The following is a 20,566-nucleotide window of genomic DNA, read 5'->3' on the forward strand; positions in this document are numbered from 1 at the left end:
CGCCCTCCCAGAGATAGGGCATAGGGGTGGGGACGGGCAAAGGGGACTCAGGATGATGATTTGTCTGCACGTTTTCACGGCAGTGGTGCCTTCCTTACAAACTCCTGGATCCTGACACCATTTCGAGCCACCGTGTGCCTTTCACAATTTCCTCTTTACCATGTAAACAGCTTTGCAGTTTATAAATAGCCACACTGAAATCTTACACTTAAAGCTAATTGCTCTCCTGGTATGGTTAGTGAGGGAATATATTCTTTCTATACTTTTAGTCCGTTGAAGATTTTGCTCCCCTGTCACACGCGTATACCGACGGGTCTTGCCAGGGTGAGTTAGGTCTCTGTTTTGGAAGCTTCCTGTGACGTCAGCAGTTGGAGGAGGATGCAGATTAGTCCCCTCTGCTGTTCCCACCTTGCCTACACTCTACACTCGCCTCCTCCCTGTCACACCCTGTTCACTAGGCTCTTGGGTACACGGCACTGTATGTGCTCCTTTGTGTAGTTGTACTTTTTTTGGTCCCCAGAAGGATGTGAGATGCCTTGTAGCGCGACAGTTTCCAAAAATAAGACGTTGGGTTGAGGGAAACATCCTCCTAATGCAAACAAACCGAATCCGGGAGAGAGTCGCGCACGCACTGCGGGCCCCGGGTCTTGTGTGTTTGCATGAGCGAGCTCCTGTGTTTCCCAGCAGCCATCGCCCAAAGAACCACGATCGAGAGGCAGCTTCTGCTGTGATTCAGAGCATAAACTTAGCCATGATAGGCCCTGGTTCCAGTTCAAGTTCTGGTTCCCTTGGCTTAGGGGCCCTATTCTTTCGACAAGTCTTTATCTCAGAATAAGGTTCTTATCAGAAACAAAGAACCCGAGAAGTTCCTCTCTTTGCCCAGCCTTAGTTTATTCTTCTGTAAGTGGGGTTAACAGTCAACCTCACGGGGTTATGGAGAGGTTACGTCACGGCACATAGTAGAATTCAGTGCAGTTTCCAGAACCCGGAGGGTGCACAAGTGGTAGCTGTTAATATTTTTAACGTAAGTTATACCATCTAGGAGACAAGAACACAGGTTGCATTGGGAGAACATGGCTCTTTGCACCCAGAGAGTGGAATGAGAGCCTCGCCCGTGAGGTGGGGACAGTGTCCACGTGTCTCTCTATCAAGACAAGGCCCAAGGACGAGGCTGCTGGTGTCCCATCGCCCCGCCCTCAGAGCAAGCCATTTGTTCATCCCAGAGACACTGAGCATCTGTGGGTGCCTGGGGGCACTTTACGTCATAGCCCCTGCCTTTGGGAGGAGGTCATGACAGGCTGGTGTGAGTAGAGCCCATGAAAGAGGAGGCCAAGATCCCTAGGGCAGCTGTGGGGAGGGTCAGCTCGGCCGCTGAGGGGGTGAGTGTCTGAACCGACTCGGGAGGGACGGGGCCACAACGCCCAGGCGAGGAAGGCAGCCTGCAGAGGCGACCACACGTGCGGGTGTGGCGGCCCAGTGGTCTCAGCGTGTCCAGGGGGTTGCAAGGCTTGCTGCTCACAGCCCAAGGCACGGGGACCGTGGCCAGACATCAGACCGGAAGGGCAGGCAGGGGCCAGATGGAGACACTAAGGAGTTTATGTTTTACTCCAGGAGCTGCTAAGGGCGGGGGGGGTTGGGGGTTGGGGGGGGCGCCCTGACTTGGCTGCACTGGGTATAGAAGAAGAAACTTTGGGTTGTGATTCGGGGAGAGGCAGACATGTCCATTAACAGAACTTGTCACTAAACACCAGGCTTCTGAGCCCTGGACCATTGTTTTTCTACTCTCCCCTTACTGCCTTCCCCTGGGAAGGATTCTGAAAACAGCCGCAGCTTATCCAGGGGAGATTTCTGGCCCGGACGGACAGGCTGACCGCGCAGCAAGCAGCCCCTTCTCTTGGGCTTCAGCCCTCGGGGATCTCGGGGACGGTGGCTCAGAGGCACGTGGGCCTGCTTTCTGCCGGTGCCCACCTCGTGCGTTCCGAAGACAGGAGCTGACCGGCCTCGGAGTGCCGGAGAGGGCGGTCTTCTCAGAACTCGGGCTGTGCAGGTTTTGGGGGTGAACTCTCGCGTTCCTCAGCCAGGTGTTGATGCCTTTGGGGAGAGGAGTGCAGAATAAACACAGCAGCAAAGTGAGAGTGATTGGTGGAGCCTCTCCTAAGGACTCCCAAGATTTCTTAGGACCAAAAGGGACTTGGGACTTTATTTGTAGAATCATTTAGACGGACACGCCTAATCCCAGTGATTTCTAAGTCTGTTGCTGAGAAGCCCATTGTCTAGAGTGGCTCTTTCCTCGGGTATGAAGAGGGACGGATGTATGACCTGTGGCAGGAAAACTGGGAAATAACAGTGGCCCCCAATGGTGCAGACAAGCCTAATGACACCATGTTTGTAATGCCCCATAACCAGCAAAGCCGAACAGTACACTTCAAGAAACGTTCTATCTTAAAATAATTCCAGACCTACAGAAAAGTTGTGGGAACGGTAGGGAGAACTCCCATGCATCCTGACCCAGATTCACTTGATGTGAACCCCTTGCTGCCCCCACACATGTGATCCGCTATTTCCCGAACCCCTGGAGAGCGGGTTGCTTACATCACGTCTCCTTACTTAATATGTCGGGACGTTTTTCTTGAAGGTAGATATGTTCTCCTGATCAGCACAGGATGGGTACGCGGTCAGCAGGTGTGACACGATGCTCTAAACTGACCTGCAGTCCACATTCAAGGTTTATCGATTGTCCCCATACTGTCCGTCATGGCACCTTTCCCCCTTTGGTCAGGGATTGGGACGTGATCCTGCCCTGTGTGTCACTGTCACGTCTCTAGTCTCCTTTGATCTGGATCAGTTCCTCTGCCTTCTGTCTCTTGGACACTGACATTTTTGGAGAATGCAGGTCTTCTTTTTCTTTAAACCCAAGGTGCCTCATGTGGGGGTTTCCAGGTGTTTTATTATGATTGGGTTCATGGTGTGGGTTGCTGACCCCACCACATCCTTGTCAGAGTGCCCCATCCGTGTCCCACGGTGGCCATGTGCCCCCTCATTAGTGATGTTAGCTTCCATCACTCAGGCACGGTGCTACTCAGTTTCTTTCCTTATAGTTACGGTGTCTTCCTTTTCAACTCATAAGCATCTATGAGAGACTCAGACCATGCTAGGAACCTATGCCCATCAGACTCTCCCTGAACATTTATGATCAACAGGTGCTTTTTGCTGAACCATTCTTTACTATGGTGGTTGTAAAATGGTGATTTTTCCACCACTGTAACCACATTTATCGATTGGTGTTCTACTGTAAGGGAGAGCCCTCCCTTCCCCCCATCCACCTGCCCACCTCCCTGTCCGTTCATCTGTCCACTCATCCACCCAGTCAGCCAGCTCTCGTCTGTAGAGATTTGTGAATTTCTGTTTCAGTCATCAGATTATAATCCATTACTGTCCTTTATAGTTCAGTGCTCACACTGTCCCAGATTTGTCCAGGGAGAGCTTTTTTAAGCTGGCCCCAATAACAATACATAATTTTAAGTTTGTTTCTTAAACTTTTGATGTTAAATAGGTAATTCTAAATCATAAGGCATCTTAGTTTGCAGGTAGTTATAACTCAGATTTTAGGGTGGTCGAGGTCCCCAGACTTGCAGAGGAGGCTGAGAAGTGGTTTCTCTCTCCCTGGTTGGCTTACGTTCACCTCTGCAGTCTGACATGGGTCTCATCGGCTGACCCTGAAGTTTCTCTTCTGCCTTTGGAAGAATTCCAGCCAGCGTGGGGTCCATGCGGCATTTGGGATGGGCTGCAGCAGAGCCAGACTCGGGCTTCGGGACCTGAGTTCAAGGCGGGCCTTCCAGATCTGTGCATGGGCCACAGGAGGGGCGAGAGGCTGCCACGTGTAGCCTGGCTGGCAGCGAGGGGGATGGGGAAGACCATCACTTCCTGGGTTCACGGAGCAGGAAGAATCACTAGTGTTTCTCTTTGCTTTAGGTTGGCTCTCATCATCTGAGACTCAACAGAGGCCTAGAAGCCAACGCCCCTGCTTTCGACAGGTAGGACTGTTTGGCACCATCCTAAGCCCGTCATCCTTTTGAGAGTCTTCCCCCCGCTCCCTGGACAGAAGCACAGGGGACAGCGGGAGGGGAGGGCCCTACACCCTGGACCTGCATCTGCCTTTTACTTTAGTTCTTTGGGCAAGAGGGGAGTGTACAAAACGGGATTTTTAGTGGCTCTCAGGTTTTCCTGAAAGTTCATTAATACTGAGGTAACCTTTGGCAATGATTTTATCTTTCCAGTTCGTCCTTCAATGAAGCTTTGTCCCTTTGTCCTAGTTAACAAGGGACAACCTAAATTATAGGGTATTTGTGGCTGCTTGTTTTTCCTTTAAAAGCGATACATTCCCAGACTTAAAAAGTCTTAGTATAGAAAGGTATAAAGTGAGAAATAAAAGTACTGTTAACTTCCAGTTCCCGCTACTAAAGATTTCACTATTCGTTTTTGATGTGTCATTCTAGAAAACCATTTGGCAGATATACAGCTCATTTTCTGAACCACAGACTGGACCATTACACGTTTCCTGTTGTGGAATTTTCTTAAGAATAGCTATCGCTCAACTGAACAGTAACTTATATTTGACATAGTTAATGTCTTCTTAAAATATTTGCGTTTTTAATCTAAATACTAATTTTAAAAAATTAGTGAATGTCATAAAAATTCCAAGAGTGATTTTTTTTTTCCCAAGGGTGTTAATCGTTCTGCCTGAAGCTTGATTTGACTGTTAAATCCGTGCACATCCTTCTTGTTTACCGCAGACTGGCACGTCAGCCTGACGGTGACCGTGAATTAGCACATGGGGTGTGTGTACATGAAGATCCTCTTGCCTGTTTTCAGAACGCTGTTAACGTGTTCTGTGCATTGTGTAGATGGCGTCGTTGTAGGAGACACTGAGCTGCATTAAATGTCCTTGGGAAATTGAAAATGAGATTTCCTCCCTAGCTGATCACAGTAGAAGGGAAGGGACATGCATGCGGGGCTTGTTTCAAAGCCTTGTGTTGATGAGCTTTATGTGTGTGTGTGTGTGTGTGTGTATTTTTTTTAAGAATGTTCACACTGACTTAAATATTTTTAAATCCTGTTAGTACATGGTGTGTGCCCCCGAGGATAGGCCCTCTCTTCTCGCAGGAGCCCATTCAAGGCCGTAAGCCCTTTGACGGGACTGGAAATGTGGCTCACGACACGCTGCCTTCCTAAAGCGGTCTAGCCAGGATGGGGCTGCCCCGCCTCACGTTGGGTGCTGCCCCGATACGCTCATGGCAGCGCCGTGTAGGAGCTCGGGCTCATGATTCTCCAGCAGACCCACTGCAGGGGGGCACTGGGGGTCCCAAGGGGCAGGGCTGCAGACCCCTGGAGGGGTGCCCCATCTCTGGCACATCAGGGGGCTCTCAGGAGTTTCTCCCTTCTTTGATGTGTTTGGTCCAGAGTAAATCCCTTACCCCCCCAACCTCCCCCACGAAACCCCTTTCCCTGGGTAGTTTGAGTACACACGGAATACCTGTGGCCAGTGCTGTACTGTTCCCTAGGTTGTTCATTGTTCCCTCTTGTCCACCTTTCGTCCAGGGGAGAGAAGGGGGTGCACTGAGCAGGCCTTGGCTGCGCCGGCCTGAGGAGGATCTTGTTTCGCTGGTAGTTTGGATGGAAGTGTTAACCTCTCATGGTGGGCGGCGCCTGGGTCTATCTCACCTGTACGGGCTGCTGGCCCCCCACTCCTTCCTCCCTCTCTTTGCGCGGAGCTGCTTACATCTGTGGTCCCGGGATGGACCCTAGGGTGTGTTTCCCTGCTGGCAGCTCTGTTACGCCCTGCTTCCCCGACTCCTCATGTCCCAAAAAGCCTCCCAGTTCTCCAAGGAGCTCCACACAAAGGTAACGGGCGGGCAGGCAGGGGAAGGGCCCCGGGTGCCCAGAGCATGGAGGCCGGGCTGAGTCTGGCTGGTCTCCGGCTGGGCTCCAGCACTTCCCCTGGGAGCCCTGAGGTGAGTCTTAGTGTATCACTAGTAAGTGTATTATCTTATTTTAAAATTAAAAGGAAGGAAAGGAGGGCACCTGGGTGGCTCAGTCGTTAAGCGTCTGCCTTCGGCTCGGGTCGTGATCTCAGGGTCCTGGAATCAAGCCCCACATCGGCTCCCTGCTCAGTGGGGAGTCTGCTTCTCCCTCTCCCACTGTGTGCTTGCTTGCTCTCTCTCTCTCTCTCTCTCTCACAAATAAATAAATAAATATTTTTAAAAAGGAAAGGAAAACCATCTCCGCTGTGCCAAGGACTGACTTGTCACTTTTTTTTTGCTTTTTAGCCCTCCTTTTACAGGACGAGGATTAGCTTTATGGTGCAAAGGAACAGCTCAGAAGGGATGAATAATTTGATCAAGGGTGCTTGGGGCTGGTGTGATGGGCGATATTGTTTCTCTTCCAGCTCTGGGTTTAGAACCTATTGAGATACAGGGTCACACATCAGCCTTATTTCTGATAAGCTGCATTGTGGGAGTCAGCTTGCAGGTGTGGCCACAGTGGGCTTCCTTGAATTTCACCCCCAAATCATGAGTGCTCACTCAGTGGCCCAACAGAGTTGGGCAGCTCAGACTTGCCACCAGAGCAGAGCCTGCCCTTTGGCTCCATGTATCTGACCTCTGGCCAGGACACACTTTCCCCGGGCAGGCAGACCCAGGAGAGCCCAGAGGGGCTGAGCCATGCACACTCCATCTCTTCTCAGACCCTCACCCTGAGCACAGGCTTTGCAGAAGCCCCCAATTGCACCAGTCTGATTGAGCCCTACCTCCTCCCGGGGCAGGGACTCCACAGGGAGGGCGGGGCTGCCAGGTGCATCCTTGAGCTCACCCTTACCGAGTCAGCAGAGGACCTAAATTCAAAGTACCCCTTTCAGAATCCATATTCTACTAGACAGTGCTAACCCCTCAAAGTTGGTAAGAGAGTGTCTTTTCCTTTATTGGGCTAAAATTGGTTCTTTTGTGCTAATTAGCGTAAAAAAATGTCATCCTAGAAATTTGGGAAATACAAAAATCTGTAAAGAAGAAAAAGATTTTAAGTCACATAAAATTCCACCACTTTTAATATTGTGGCGTGCTATCTTCTAGTCTTTTTTCTATCTTTAGGCATGAAGAATACGTGATGAAAATATGGTTTACATTTGCTTTTGCTTTTTGTATTGTCTTTTTCCTTGTATTTTTTTTAAATTACATTTAAGCACTCCTACCATTATTAAGATTGTAAAGTTAACTTTTCAAAAGCTGGTGATAAAGGATAAATATTAGTCTTTCCCTAATATTTCAACATCTGTATATTTTTTTAAAGATTTCATTTATTTTTTTATTTGAGAGAGAGCACGGGCAGGGGAGGAGCCAAGGAAGAGGGAGGGGGGAAGAATCTCAAGCCGACCCCATGCTGAGCATGGAGCCAGACTCAGGGCTCGATCTTAACGACCCTGAGATTGTGACCTGAGCCAAAACCAAGAGTCAGATACTCAACCAACTGAGCCACCCAGGTGCCCCGCAACGTATGTATTTTTTTAAAAGTCTCTGATCTATGAATATTTTTCTAAAGCCTGAAATTTTACTGTGCCTTCTTGCTTGGTTTACACATAATTACACATAATGAAATAGGGCACTTAGATAACAGACACTGAGGTTAACAACCCTCCTACCAGCTTTTCTAGTTTAGAGAAGGAAGGTACCAAGTATATTAGAGATTAATTTCAGAAATGTAGCACATCACACTTCTTGGGCTCTGTTAATAAAAGGCCAAGTTAGCTGTTCTAGATTTAATAGTGGTCCCTTACAGAAAGTCCAGCGTATCCTCCATCTGATGTTATGCTTATGTAGAAGTCTGATAGGCTGGGAATTATTCTTGGCCTGAGCCTTGCGTGCAGACTGTTGACACACTTGTCCCTGACTGTGGGGTTGGTGGCTGGGAGAGACTGGTTTTCTCCCCCCAGCCACCCCCGCAACCAATTTTGGGTCCTGGGGAACAGCTCCTCCCGGACCTCTGGTGCCAAGCAGGTCCCTCCTGCACCCTGTGCCCTCGAAGGTGGGGCCACCAGTCTGTGTGCTAGTGATACGGGTCACCGCGCTGTTCCGTGTCCTCGAGGATGGGGCCGCCAGTCTGTGTGCTGGGGACACGGGGTCACCGTGCTGTCCCATGTCCTCGAGGCTGGGGCTGCCAGTCTGTGTGCTGGTGACACGGGATCACCGTGCTGTCCCATGTCCTCGAGGGTGGGGCCGCCAGTCTGTGCTGGTGACACGGGGTCACGTGCTGCGCTGTTCCATTGCAGGCATATGGTGCTTCTGAAGGAGCAGTATGGGAAGCAAGTGGTCGTAAACCTGCTAGGGAGCAGAGGCGGAGAGGAGGTGCTCAACAGAGCCTTCAAGGTAAAGGCCATGGTGCTTCTCGGCCCCGAGAGGCGGTGGGTGAGGGACATGAGGGCCCCGTGCGGAGGCATGCTTCCATGCAGGACTGAGAACAGCACTGCTCTTACCATGCTTGGGGAGTTCTTTCCCACCAGCTCTGTCGCATTAGGTGATTTGGGCTTCTGATATGTGAAATTTAATTTTTATGAACTGATGGTTAGAGAATTTGCTCAAAGTCAAACAAAGCATCTCCCACCTCCAGCTGCATTTCCTCTGGGGCTCCCCCTTGGAGGGCTGGGGAGAGCCAGGCCTCTCTCCCTGGTTCTCTTAGACACACACACACACACACACACACACACACACACACACTCTCTCTCTCTCTCTCTCTCTCTCTCTCTCTCTCTCTCTCTCTTCGCCCCACAGTCCCTGACTACGGGAGCCTGAGCTCCCCTTCCTTCTCTGGCTCTGCTGCTGGACAGAGCCTCCTGGTGCACTCACCCGAACACCTGCAGGGCACTGGGCCTGGAGCAGTGGTTCAGAACTCCTCAGTTTAAAGCAAGGAGTCTTAATGGGATTTCCTCCCGCTAACTTCAACCTTCAAATCTTCCATCCCTGTCTGGGCTCTCCCTGAAAGCAGCTTCCTTTGCCCGGCTCCCCGTGGGCTCCCAGAAGCCCCTCCGGGCAGCTTCAGGGGTGGGGGTGTAGGGGGATGGGGGCCTGAGCAGGGAAGGAACCGATTGAAGGAACAGCTCCACCTACCTCGCCGAGGCCTCTCCCTGTTCCCAGAGCTCCTGAGTGTATTCAGTCTGCTAGGTGAAAAGCTCCAGAATGAGCTGTGGGCGACGTCCATGTTCCTTTCCCAGTGGCCCGTGTCCCCCAGTTAACAGAGAAAAGCCCTCTGGCTGTTCCAAAATCCAGGAAGCCCCTTCTGGGGGAAGTGAAATCGGACCTCAGCTCATGGGAAGCAGTGTTTGCTGCCTCCCTGACTCCTCACCTCTGGCCAGTAGGAGCTGAGCCCAGTGGGTGCTCCTTCCACTCCGCTCAGAAAGGCCATGTGCTCAGAGCAGACTCTCTGGTGGCCAGTTTCATTTGGCCAGACCTGCTTGTCCTGTTTGCTTTGTTGCTGTTGGCAATAAGCTTGCTGAGTATCTCGCCTCCCAACCATCTTGGCAGCAACCCTGATGGCTTATTTTAAGGAAAAAGAAGGAAAGAAACAGAATCTCTTTTCCCTTTATGTCTTGAGTTATGGAGAGGGGATGTCCTCAGCACCCCATCCGTCAGCAGACGTGCCCCCTGCTGACGGGCTCTTTGTCACGAGTCGGCCAGGAGGCAGCAGTGATCCCGTGGCCCCAGGTGGAGGAGGGCAGGCTGCTGGGCAGGGAGGAGGGAGGAGGGGGATGCCGCCTGGAGGAGACCCCCTGGTGTCACACCGAGCGGCGGCTCCCTCAGCCCTGAGGTCCATGCGCCAGCCGCCGACCTGAGGTCCTCAGGCCACGACCCAGCAAGGGGCTCACTCCAAAATGTGACGTCGCGAAGGAGTACACTACTCAGTTCCATGGGCTGCTTTTTCCTAGCAAGACTCTCCGGATGGTCACAACCATGCGCTGACTGGTATTCTGGCTCACAGTGGATGGGCACTTTGAGTTGCAGGGACCAGAAGGCCCAGAGCCCTTCTAGTCTTTCAAGGTCCTTAGAGACTCTGGACAAGTCTAACCTGAAGCTATGCAGGAGGGTGCAGGGTGGGACAGGCCTGAGGCCAGGTGCCCTGAGGAGGCTGCCGGTTCATCTTCTACCACAGGGCTCCTGAGAGAGCTCAGGAGTCGCCCGGGAGGTTCCTCGTGTGGGACGGAGGCCTCGGTGAGGAACACCCCGCTGCCTGGAGCCCACCTGCTATGCGTTCCCATCTCTGGCCTCGCCTCCCCTCCAGGTCCTGCGCCAGCCTGGGCCCACGGGCCCCGACCACGCGTTACCCCATCCCGCAGTCTCACTGGGCTGGACCCAGAGGACCCTGATGGGAGAATTGGGCACCAGTGAGCACACCCGCCTGAGGCTTACGCTTGTCAGGATGGGGCTGGTTACCATATCAACAGGGAGCTGGATTATGAGCTCCACAGCCTGCTGGGCTGCCCTGTCCCTGGCGGGCCGGTGACACCTGGGTGCCGGCAGAACAGAGTGGTCCTTCCCTCCTCGGCGCCCTCCCAAGAGCCCTGCGGGAGGGTGATGTCGGTTCAGGGCTGTGAGCCAGGGAACCAGAGCTGCTCCAGCTGTCTTTTGCCCGGGCTGGACCTGCCCCGCTGCAGGCAAGATGCTCTTTGCAGTATTGCCCTCCGAGTCTTTGTTCTTCCGTTTCGGGGTCAGCACGGATAGTCAGCTCGGTCCCCCATACGCCTTCAAGCTAAAGCGTGTGCCCTAGCAAGCGCCCCGATTAGCCTCCCCACCCCCAGCCATGAGCGGTTTGTGGTCACCGTGTCCCTTCCCTCGCTCTCCTGCCATTCTCTCCCTTTCCACCTACAGAAGCTGCTCTGGGCCTCTTGCCACGCCGGTGACACACCTATGATCAACTTCGACTTCCATCAGTTTGCCAAAGGTGGGAAGCTAGAGAAATTGGAGAACCTGTTGAGGCCCCAGTTGAAGCTGCACTGGGATGACTTGGACGTGTTCGCCAAGGGCGAGAATGTAAGTCCACGGTGAGTCTCCACCTGCATCCTCCCCCTCCTCGTGCCGGGTGACCAGCGGAGCGGCGGGGGTCCTCCCGGGCTGGGTACCTCCCCTGCTGCTCAGCTACACTTGCAGTGTCTGGGACCACAGGCTCAGGGATGAGGGGGGTCCCGGGTTCCAGTGCCTTCTTCCCCTTCCCGCCTTCAGAACATGCTTTTGCATTTTGTGAATAGACGGCAAAGTGTGGTTTTCTGGCAAAATAAATGATAAATGAAAGGACTAGGTGAAAACGTGGAGCTGTGGCGACCATAGAACTTACTGTCCAAACTGAGGAAAGCCCATGAGAGTGAAGACAGATAGCTGGTGTCAGTTCCATTGCCCGAGGAGCCCGGGGTCTGGATTTTCCTGCCCAGAGCTGAGCAGGAAAAGGAAGCCCACTTTCCTCAAATCACAATGCAGTCGATCCTCATTCCTCACAGATTCTGTATTTGCACATTGGTCCATTGCGAACATTTATTTGTAACCCCCAAATCAGTACTTGTGGACCTTTCAGGGTCATTCACAGACATGCTCAGAACTGTGAAAAATTTGAGTCCCCGAGTACATCATGTTCCCAGCTGAGGGGGAGCCAGGCGACGCTCTGCCTCTTGGTTTCAGCTCTCCAACGATAAAGTGTCCTTTTTGTGGTCTGTGTGGTGCCACGTGGTCACATATTTGTGCATTTTATTGATTTCACTGTTTAAAATGGCACCCAGTGTAGTGCCAAAAGCTGGAAGATGTTTCCAAGCCCAAGGTGGTTGTGATGTGTCTGATGGGGAAAGTACGTGTGACAGAGAAGCTTGGTGCAGCTGTGTTAGAGGGCAGTTGACTAGGAGGTCAGTGTTAATGAGTCAGCAATCAATAGTAAAGTGCCTTTAAACAGAAACAGCTGTAAAACAAGGTTATGTGTTGAGTAGTTGGTGAAAACGTGTGAGGGCAGAGGCCCGCAGGAACCTAACCCTAGATTTCCCCTGGGAGCAGTAGTTCAGCATTTGTAATCTGCTGATGGGTCAGTTCGCTAATTGTTTTTTTCTTTTTAAGATTTATTTATTTATTTGAGCAGGGGGAGGGGCAGAGGGAGGGAATCTCACGCCGAACCCCACTGAGCGGGGAGCCCAACGCCAGACTCAGTCTCACTGCCCTGAGATCATGACATCATGACCTGAGCCGAAACCTGAGAGTCAGACGCTTAACTGACTGAGCCACCCAGGCGCCCCTCAATTCACTCATTGTTTATGGAAAGTTTCTAGAACATGAGTACGGCAGATAATGAGAATTGGCGTATTTCATAACTACCCAGCTGTGCGTGCCACTCCAGCCATGCTGGGGTCCCTCAGGGTGTGTGCCCTGGGGGTTCTGGTGGGCTACTAGAGTAGGCGAGGGTCGGCACCGGTTTTCTCGGAGGCCTGCAGTTAAACATAGGCTATTGTGCTATAGCCATTGCTACTTCAGCAACTTGTAACCATTTGCATTTCTTGTTCTCCTAAGTTTTCAGAAAGGCACTTTGCGGATGAACTGCCTTGATTGCCTGGACCGAACCAACACAGTGCAGAGCTTCATCGCACTCGAGGTCTGTCCCTGCCATGCGAGGCCCCTTGGGCCACCTGGGTCATGTCCCATGCCTCCATCGGCAAGATAAGGGGGACATCACTGAGCTAACTTTCTAACGGTGGAAACGTGGGGCAGAGATGTGCCAGGCATCTTAGAGCGAGGTTTGCCTAGGTGGCTGGTTTGCCCATACCACTGTATGCCTTCGCCCCATTTGTAGGCACACTTTATGGAATGCATCCCAGACATGGTCACCCAAAGGTGCCAGGGGCCACCTTGAGAAACAGTGGTTCTCTGTAATGATTACTGTGAATATTGGATTGGGCAAGGGCTGTGTGAGGCTGGCTGAGATGAGGCTGGATTTGAAGCCTGGGAGGGAGACCTGAGTCTGTCTAGTGGCCTGCTGGCCTAATGCCTGGTTGACCTCTCCTGGCTCACTGCTGGGGGGAAGGGGTGGGGTCACTGCTGTCTGCCAGGCTATCCCTGATTGCTCTCCATCCCTCTGGTGGTCAGGGCATGGGGGAGTGGGTCAGGAGTAAGGGGCCCAAGGAGGGCTGGTGGCATGATGAAGACCAGGTTGGATAAAGTTGGGTGAGTTGTGGTAGGAAGCCCCATTCTTTGCTGCAAGGATTCCCTGTTCTCTGGAGGGGCACAGAGTGATCCACAGTCTGCCAAATCGGGAACTCACTGGGATAATGCCTCATGACAACTCACCCAAAGCAGCTGTGGGTGGTAGGAGCTTCCAGGTGAGAAGACAGTGACATCTGTCCCTTACTTCTCATCCAGGTCCTTCATCTGCAGCTCAAGAGCCTAGGGCTGAATTCAAAGCCCATCGCTGACCGCTTTGTGGAGTCCTTCAAAGCCATGTGGTCTCTGAACGGGCACAGCCTGAGTAAGATGTTCACGGGCAGCCGGGCCCTGGAAGGGAAGGCCAAGGTAAGGGCAGGCCACAGGGAGAGAGGGAGGGCCTGCATGGATCCCTCTCACGGCCTCTGGTCTGGCTCATGGCAGGTAGGGAAGCTGAAGGATGGGGCCCGGTCCGTGTCTCGCACTATCCAGTCCAACTTCTTTGATGGGGTGAAGCAGGAGGCCATCAAGCTGCTGCTAGTTGGGGATGTCTACACCGAGGAGTCTGCAGACAAAGGAAGGATGCTCCTGGATAACACGGCCCTGCTGGGTAAGGGGGCTCCTGCTCTGCTTGCATGGAGATGTCTAGCTGCCCTGCCACCCGGAGGGAGTGTGTGGGGGGCGGGTTGTGCTAGCCAGTCCTTCCCTCTCCTCCTCATGTAATCCCAAAAGGCAGGGAGCAGACACTCTTCTGAGCTGTTCCGTGCTCGGCCCTTCTGGCCTATGACTTCAGCTTGACCACGGGACTTAAGCAGCCTAGAGCTTCGGTTTGTATTCTTCTATGAGATCATCAGTCATGTACAGCCACAAAAGGAGGCTCAGGAAAAAAGAGAGTTTATTCTTCAGATGTAAGGACATACAGGGGCGCCTGGGTGGCTCAGTCAGGTAAGTGTCTGTCTCTTGACTTTGGCTCAGGTCATGATTTCAGGGTCATGAGATCGAGCCCCGCATCGGGCATCAGGTTCTATGTTCAGCATGGATGGAGTCTGCTTAAGGCTCTCTCCCTCTCCCCCTCCCGCTCTCACTCGTGCTCTCTCTTTAAAAAAAAAAAAAAAAGACATGCAGACAAAAAGGGAAAGGGTGAAAAAAGATGTTTTATGCAAAAATGAAAATAAAAAGAAAGCTGGCATAGCTATACACCTAGCAGACAAAACGAGACTCTAAAACAAAGACTAAAAGTAGACAAGGGGCATTATGTAATGATAAAGGGGTCCGTTAAATGACGCCATAACAGGTATAAATATATCTGCACCCAGCATCTGAGCACTAAGATATTTAAATATTAACAGGCCTGAAGGGAAAAATTTCAGCAATACAACAAGAGTCGGGGGTTTTAATATCCTACTTACATCAATGGATAAATCATCCAGGCAGAAAATGAATCAGGAGACATTGGCCTTAAACAACACATTAGACCAGATGGATTTAACAGACATAAGCAGAGCATTCCACCCAAAAGCCAACAGAATAAACATTCCTCTTAAGTACACATGGAACATTCTTCAGGATGGGTCATATGTTATGCCACAAAGCAAGTCTTAATAAATTCAAGAAGATTGAAATCATATCAAGCATCTTCTCTGACCACAGTGGTATGAAACTAGAAATCAATTACAAGAAAACTGGATAAAAACACAAAAATGTAGAGATTAGACAATGTGCTACTGAACAACGTATGATGGGTCATCAAAGAAGCAGGGGAGAAATAAAAAAAAAAAATAGAGACAAACAAAAACAGAAATACAACACACCAAAATCTTTACGACACAGAAAAGCACTTCTGTGAGGAAGGAGCAAAGCAATCCAGGCCTACCTCAAGAAACAAGAGAAATCTCAAACAATCTAACTTTACAACCAAAGGAACTAGAAAAAGAAGAACAAATGAAGCCCAGAGTCCGTAGAAGGAAGGAAGTAATAAAGATCAGAGTGGAAAATAAATGAAATAAAGATTTAAAAACAGCAGGAAAGACCTATGAGTTGGTTCTTTGAAAAGATAAAACAAAATTGATGAAACTTTAGCTAGACCAACCAAGAAAAAGGAGAGGTCGCTAATCAGAAATGAAAGAGGAGAGATTACAGCTGATACCACAGAAATACAAAGGATCACAGGAGACTACTACACATAATTCTATGCCAACAAATCAGACAACCTAGAAGAGATGGATAAATACCATTCTTCCGAGATTGAATCATGAAGAAATACAAAATCTGGATAGACCGATTATTAGTAAGGAGATTGAATCAAAAATCAAAAACCTCCCAACCGGGGCACCTGGCTATTTCAGTTGGTAGAACACACAACTCATGATCTTGGGGTTGTGAGTTTGAGCCCCTTGTTGGGCATAGAGATTTTAAAAAATAAAATAGAGTGGCTGAAAATTAAAACCAAAACCAAAAAACCCCCTCCCAATACATATAAGTCCCATGGCCTGAAAGCATCACTGGTGAATTCTACCAAATGTTCAAAGATTAAATATCTGTCCTTCACAACTCTTCCAAAAAATTGAAGAGGAGGGAATACTTCCAAACTCATTTTTTGAGGCCATAATTACCCTGATACCAAAACCAGACAAGGATGCCACACACCCACACACAAAATTGTAGGCCAGTGTCACAGACAAACACTGACATAAAAATCTACAATAAAATATTGGCAAACCAAATTCAACAACACATCAAAAGGATCATTTATAATCAGGAGGGATTTATTCCAGTGATGCAAGGATGGTTCAACATCTGCAAATCAATCTACTGATATACCACATTAACAAAACGAAAGATAAAAATCCTGTTGATCAGGGCGCCTGGGTGGCTCAGTCAGTTAAGTGTCTGCCTTTGGCTCAGGTCATGATCCCAGGGTCCCTGCTCAGCAGGGAGTCTGCTTCTTCCTCTCCCTCTGCCCCTCCCCCCCATTCTTGTGTGCTCTCTCTCTCTCTCTCATCTTAAAAAAATCCTGTTGATCATCTCAATAGATACAGGAAAAGCATTTGACAAAATTCAACATCCATTCCTGATAAAAACTCTCAGCAAAGTAGGTAGAGGGAATTTACCTAAACATAATGAAGGTTATATATGACAAGCCCACAGCTAACATTACACTCAATGGTGAAAAGCTTTCAGCTTTTCACCTGAGATCAGGAACAAGACAAGGATGCCTAGTCTAGCCACTTTTTTTCAACATATATTAGAAGTCCAACCCACAGCAATTAGGCAAGAAAAAGAAAAGGCACCCAAATTAGAAAGAATAAAACTGTTGCTCTTTGCAAATGACGTACTATATATAGAAAACCCAAAAGACCACCCAAAACCTGTTAGAACTAATAAATGAATTTGGTGAAGTAGCAGGTTACAGAATCAACATACAGAAATCTCTGGTGTTTCTATACATTAATAACAAATCATCAGACTGAAAAAAGAAAACAGTTCTATTTACAATTACATCAAAAAGAATAACATACTAGGAATAAATTTAGCCAAGGAGGTAGAAGATCTGTACTCTGAAAACTGTAAGATACTGATGAACAAAACTGAAAAAGGCAAATAAATGGAAAGATCTTCTGTGTTAATGTTTGGAAGAATTAATATTGTTAAAATATGCATACTACCCCAAATAATGTACAGATTCAGTATAATCCCTATCAAAATTCCAGTGGCATTTTTCACGGAACTAGAACAAATAACATTAAAATTTGTATGGAATCACAAAAGACCCCAAATAGCTAAGGCAATCTTTAGAAAAAAGAACAAAGGTGGAGGTATCCAGCTCCCTGATTTCAAACTAAACTATGAAGTTATAGTAAAACAATATAGTATTGGTGTAAAAACACACAGAACAATGGAACAAAATTGAGAGCCCAGATTTAAACCCATGCATATATGGACAGGAAATTTATGACAAAGGAGCCAAGAATATACAATAGAGAAAAGACCATCCCTTCGATAAATGGTATTGGGGAAACTAGACAGCCACATGCAAAAAAATGAAGCTAGACCCCTATCTTACACCATGCACAAAAGTCAACTCAACATGGATTAAACATTTGAATATAAGACCTGAAATCATAAAATTCCTAGAAGAAAACACAGGTGGTAAGCTCTCCACCATTGCTCTAAGCATTGTTTTTTTGGATCTGACTTCAAAGGCAAGGGAAACAAAAGCACACATAAACAGATGGGGTTACATCAAACGGAAAAGTTTCTGCATGGCAAAAGAAATCACCAGAACAAAAAAGTCAGGGGTGCTTGGGTGGCTCAGTTAAGCGTCCGACTCTTGGTTTCAGCTCAGGTCAAGATCTCAGGGTTGTGAGATCAAGCCCCGCATCATGGAGCCTGCTTAAGATTCTCTCTCTCTCTCCCTCTCCCACTTTACCTCCCTCAAAAGAAAAAAAAAATGCAAGGCAGCCTACGGAATGGGAGAATATTTTTGCCAATCCTTTTTATTTTTTTAAAGATTTTATTTATTTGAGAGAGAATGAAAGAGAGAGAAAGCACATGAGATGGGGGGAGGGTCAGAGGGAGAAGCAGACTCCCTGCCTAGCAGGGAGCCTGATGCGGAACTCGATCCAGGGACTCCAGGATCATGACCTGAGCTGAAAGCAGTCGCTTAACCAACTGAGCCACCCAGGTGCCCTATTTTTGCCAATCCTAATTGAATAAGGAGTTAATATCCAAAATATGTAAAGAACTCCTACAATTCACCAGCAACAACAAAAAAATCAAGCAACCTGATTTTTACAAAATGGGCAGAGAATCAGAATAGACCTATTTACGAAGAAGACATATGGATGGTCAACTAGCACATGAGAAGATGTTCAACATCATTAATTACTAGGGAATGCAAATCAAAATGAAAGTAAGATCTAACCTCACACTGGTCAGAAAGACAACAGGCATTGGAGAGGGTTGTGAAGATAAGGGAGTCGTTGTGCACTGTTTGTGGGAATGTAAATTGGCACAGTCAGTATGGAAAGCAGTATGGAGATTCTTCAGAAAATTAAGAATAGAACTACCATATGATCCAGCCTTCCACTTCTGCAGATTCATCTGAGGAATATAAAAATATTGATTCAAAAAGATATACATACCCTTATGTTTGTTGCAGCATTATTTACAATAACCAAGAAATGGAACAAGCCAAGTGCCCATCACTAGATGTATAAAGAGGATGTAATGCGTGCGCGCACGCATGCACGCGCGCACACACACACACACACACACACACACACGCTGGAATACTACTTGGCCACAAAAAGGAATGAAATCCTGCCTTTTGCAATGACCTGGATGGACCTTGAAGGTATCATGCCAAGTGAAATAAGTTAGGTGGAGACAGACAGATACCACGTGATTTCACTCGTGGAATCTAAAACAAAAGGAAACTTACAGATACAAACAAATTGGTGGTTACCGGGGTGGGGGGGGTGGACAAATGGGAGAAGGGGGTCAAATGTATGGTGATAGATGGTAACTAGACATTTTGTAGGGCATACAGATGTAGAGCTGTAATGTTTTACACCTGAGACTTATATAATGTTATATACCAATTTTACTTCAGTTTAAAGAAATCTCTACTATACTTGCAGGTCCTAGATATGGAGGGCATGCCACACAGGGGTTTATTGGGGTTTCCGCAGGAAAGGCAAGACAGGGTAAACAGCTTAGGATTGGCCAGCTTGAGTAATTCTGGTAGGCTTTGGTTGATAGGCATGGACTCTAGTTGAATGGTACCTGGTCCTGGCATGACTGAGGCAGAGGAATATACAAAATATGTATACAGTAGCAGCTATCACTGTATTTCCTGGGGGCCTGTGCTTTCTGGCCTTGAGTGCGAGCCCACTCTTATACTTTCTTGTATGTTTCCAAGCCAAGAGGAGGGGGAAAGTCAAGAAGATGCTGCAGGAGACCCTGTACTATTCTACATGTCAATTTCTCGGAGTGCTAACTCCTACCGGAAACCCTTTCTCAGCCCCAGTGGGTTCTTGATCCCCATGACCAGATATCATTTGTCCCAGGGAGTCTCCCATGAGAGTGACCTCCTTTTGTTAGGGTCCCAGGACACTATAGAACTGGAAGAGGGAGAAGAAATGGTTGTCTCCGGGGCTCAGGACAGCTCCTGCTCTCAGGGACCAAGACTGTCATGCTTCTGTCAATAGCTAGAGGTTTCTTCTTCTTAGTTGAGATACAGTTGAAATAGGACATTGTTACTTTCACGCGCACAACATAATTATTTGATATTTGTATACATTGTGAAATTATCGTAGTAAGTTTAGTTAATATCCATCCACACATAATTACAAAAAAGTTTTTTTTTTTGTGAAGAGACCCTTATGATGACTCTCTTAGCAACTTTGAAATATGCAACACAGTATTATAAATTATGGTGGCCCCCCAGGACTTACTGATTTTATAACCGTACTTTTGACTCCATTCACCTTTCTCAACTTCAGCGCCCTCAGCCCCCAGTCTGTTCTCTGTATCTATGAGTTCATGGTTTTTACGGTGGTTTTGGTTTTTTAGCTTCCACCTGTGAATGAGCTAGAGGTTTCTTTGAGGGAATTTTAATGGCATCTTACTACCTAGATCCTGTAAATGCTATAGAGCTCTCAGTGGAGAAAAGGGGAGAACCCAACATTTTTCCTTACAAGAATGTGTAAGCTTTAAGAAATTTTTGAAAAATTAATTTGCCCGTACTTAACATGGTTTCACAGCCCCTTTGCTGCTTCCATTCTTCCATGGGAGACTCTCACCTGGCTTCCAACAGCCAAGGTGGTTATTTGTGTCGACCCGGAAATAAGGGTCTGCGTAGCACAGCGTCTTACTAAGTAGGTAGGTAGGCATGACTTCGGTGTGAGGTAAGTCACTACTTTAAAAAATGGAATATATTTTGGATATGTAGAAGATGGACCTGGTTCAGAGTAAGGATTTTTTAAAGACTTGAGTCCAACAAAAAGCAAACATAAACCTTTCCTGAGGGATGGAGGGTGAAAAAGGCAGAGAAGGGGTAAGACGTTTCAAGTCTTAGATACAGGCGTTCGGAGTGTGGTAGGCTGCAGTGTCCCCTTGCTCATGTCCCCACTGGATCGTGGAGGAAGTGCTGAGGCAGAGACTCCCTGTGGAGTCTGGTTGGTTAAAGCATATGGAGGAGGAATGTCTGGTCCTGTGTTTTCGGGACTTTGTGACAAAAATGCCCCAGGCAGGCGTACTGGTTATGGTGGCTTTAGCCTCCTTTTTTTGTTTGTTTTTAAGATTTTTTTTGGGGGGGGGGGAGCGCCTGGGTGGCTCAGTTGGTTGGGCGACTGCCT

At 48.6% G+C, this 20,566-nt stretch overlaps 1 protein-coding gene across 5 annotated transcripts in view; it reads left to right on the forward strand.

Annotated features, from left to right (window-relative positions):
- SYNJ2 (synaptojanin 2) overlaps positions 1 to 20,566 on the forward strand; it is a 102,746-nt gene that overhangs the window by 51,606 nt on the left and 30,574 nt on the right. For all 5 annotated transcript variants that reach the window (XM_073894155.1, XM_073894157.1, XM_073894158.1 and 2 more), the window contains exons 6-11: positions 3,973 to 4,034; positions 8,318 to 8,414; positions 10,908 to 11,080; positions 12,579 to 12,660; positions 13,425 to 13,574; positions 13,650 to 13,815. In XM_073894155.1, coding sequence (XP_073750256.1) covers positions 3,973 to 4,034; positions 8,318 to 8,414; positions 10,908 to 11,080; positions 12,579 to 12,660; positions 13,425 to 13,574; positions 13,650 to 13,815 — 730 coding nt within the window. The remainder of the gene's footprint in view (positions 1 to 3,972; positions 4,035 to 8,317; positions 8,415 to 10,907; positions 11,081 to 12,578; positions 12,661 to 13,424; positions 13,575 to 13,649; positions 13,816 to 20,566) is intronic.

This window comes from Callorhinus ursinus, unplaced genomic scaffold (genome assembly GCF_003265705.2).
Source record: "Callorhinus ursinus isolate GAN/ISIS: 27379988/994484 unplaced genomic scaffold, GSC_fseal_2.0 scaffold6, whole genome shotgun sequence".
In the NCBI taxonomy this organism is placed as follows: Eukaryota; Metazoa; Chordata; class Mammalia; order Carnivora; family Otariidae; genus Callorhinus; species Callorhinus ursinus.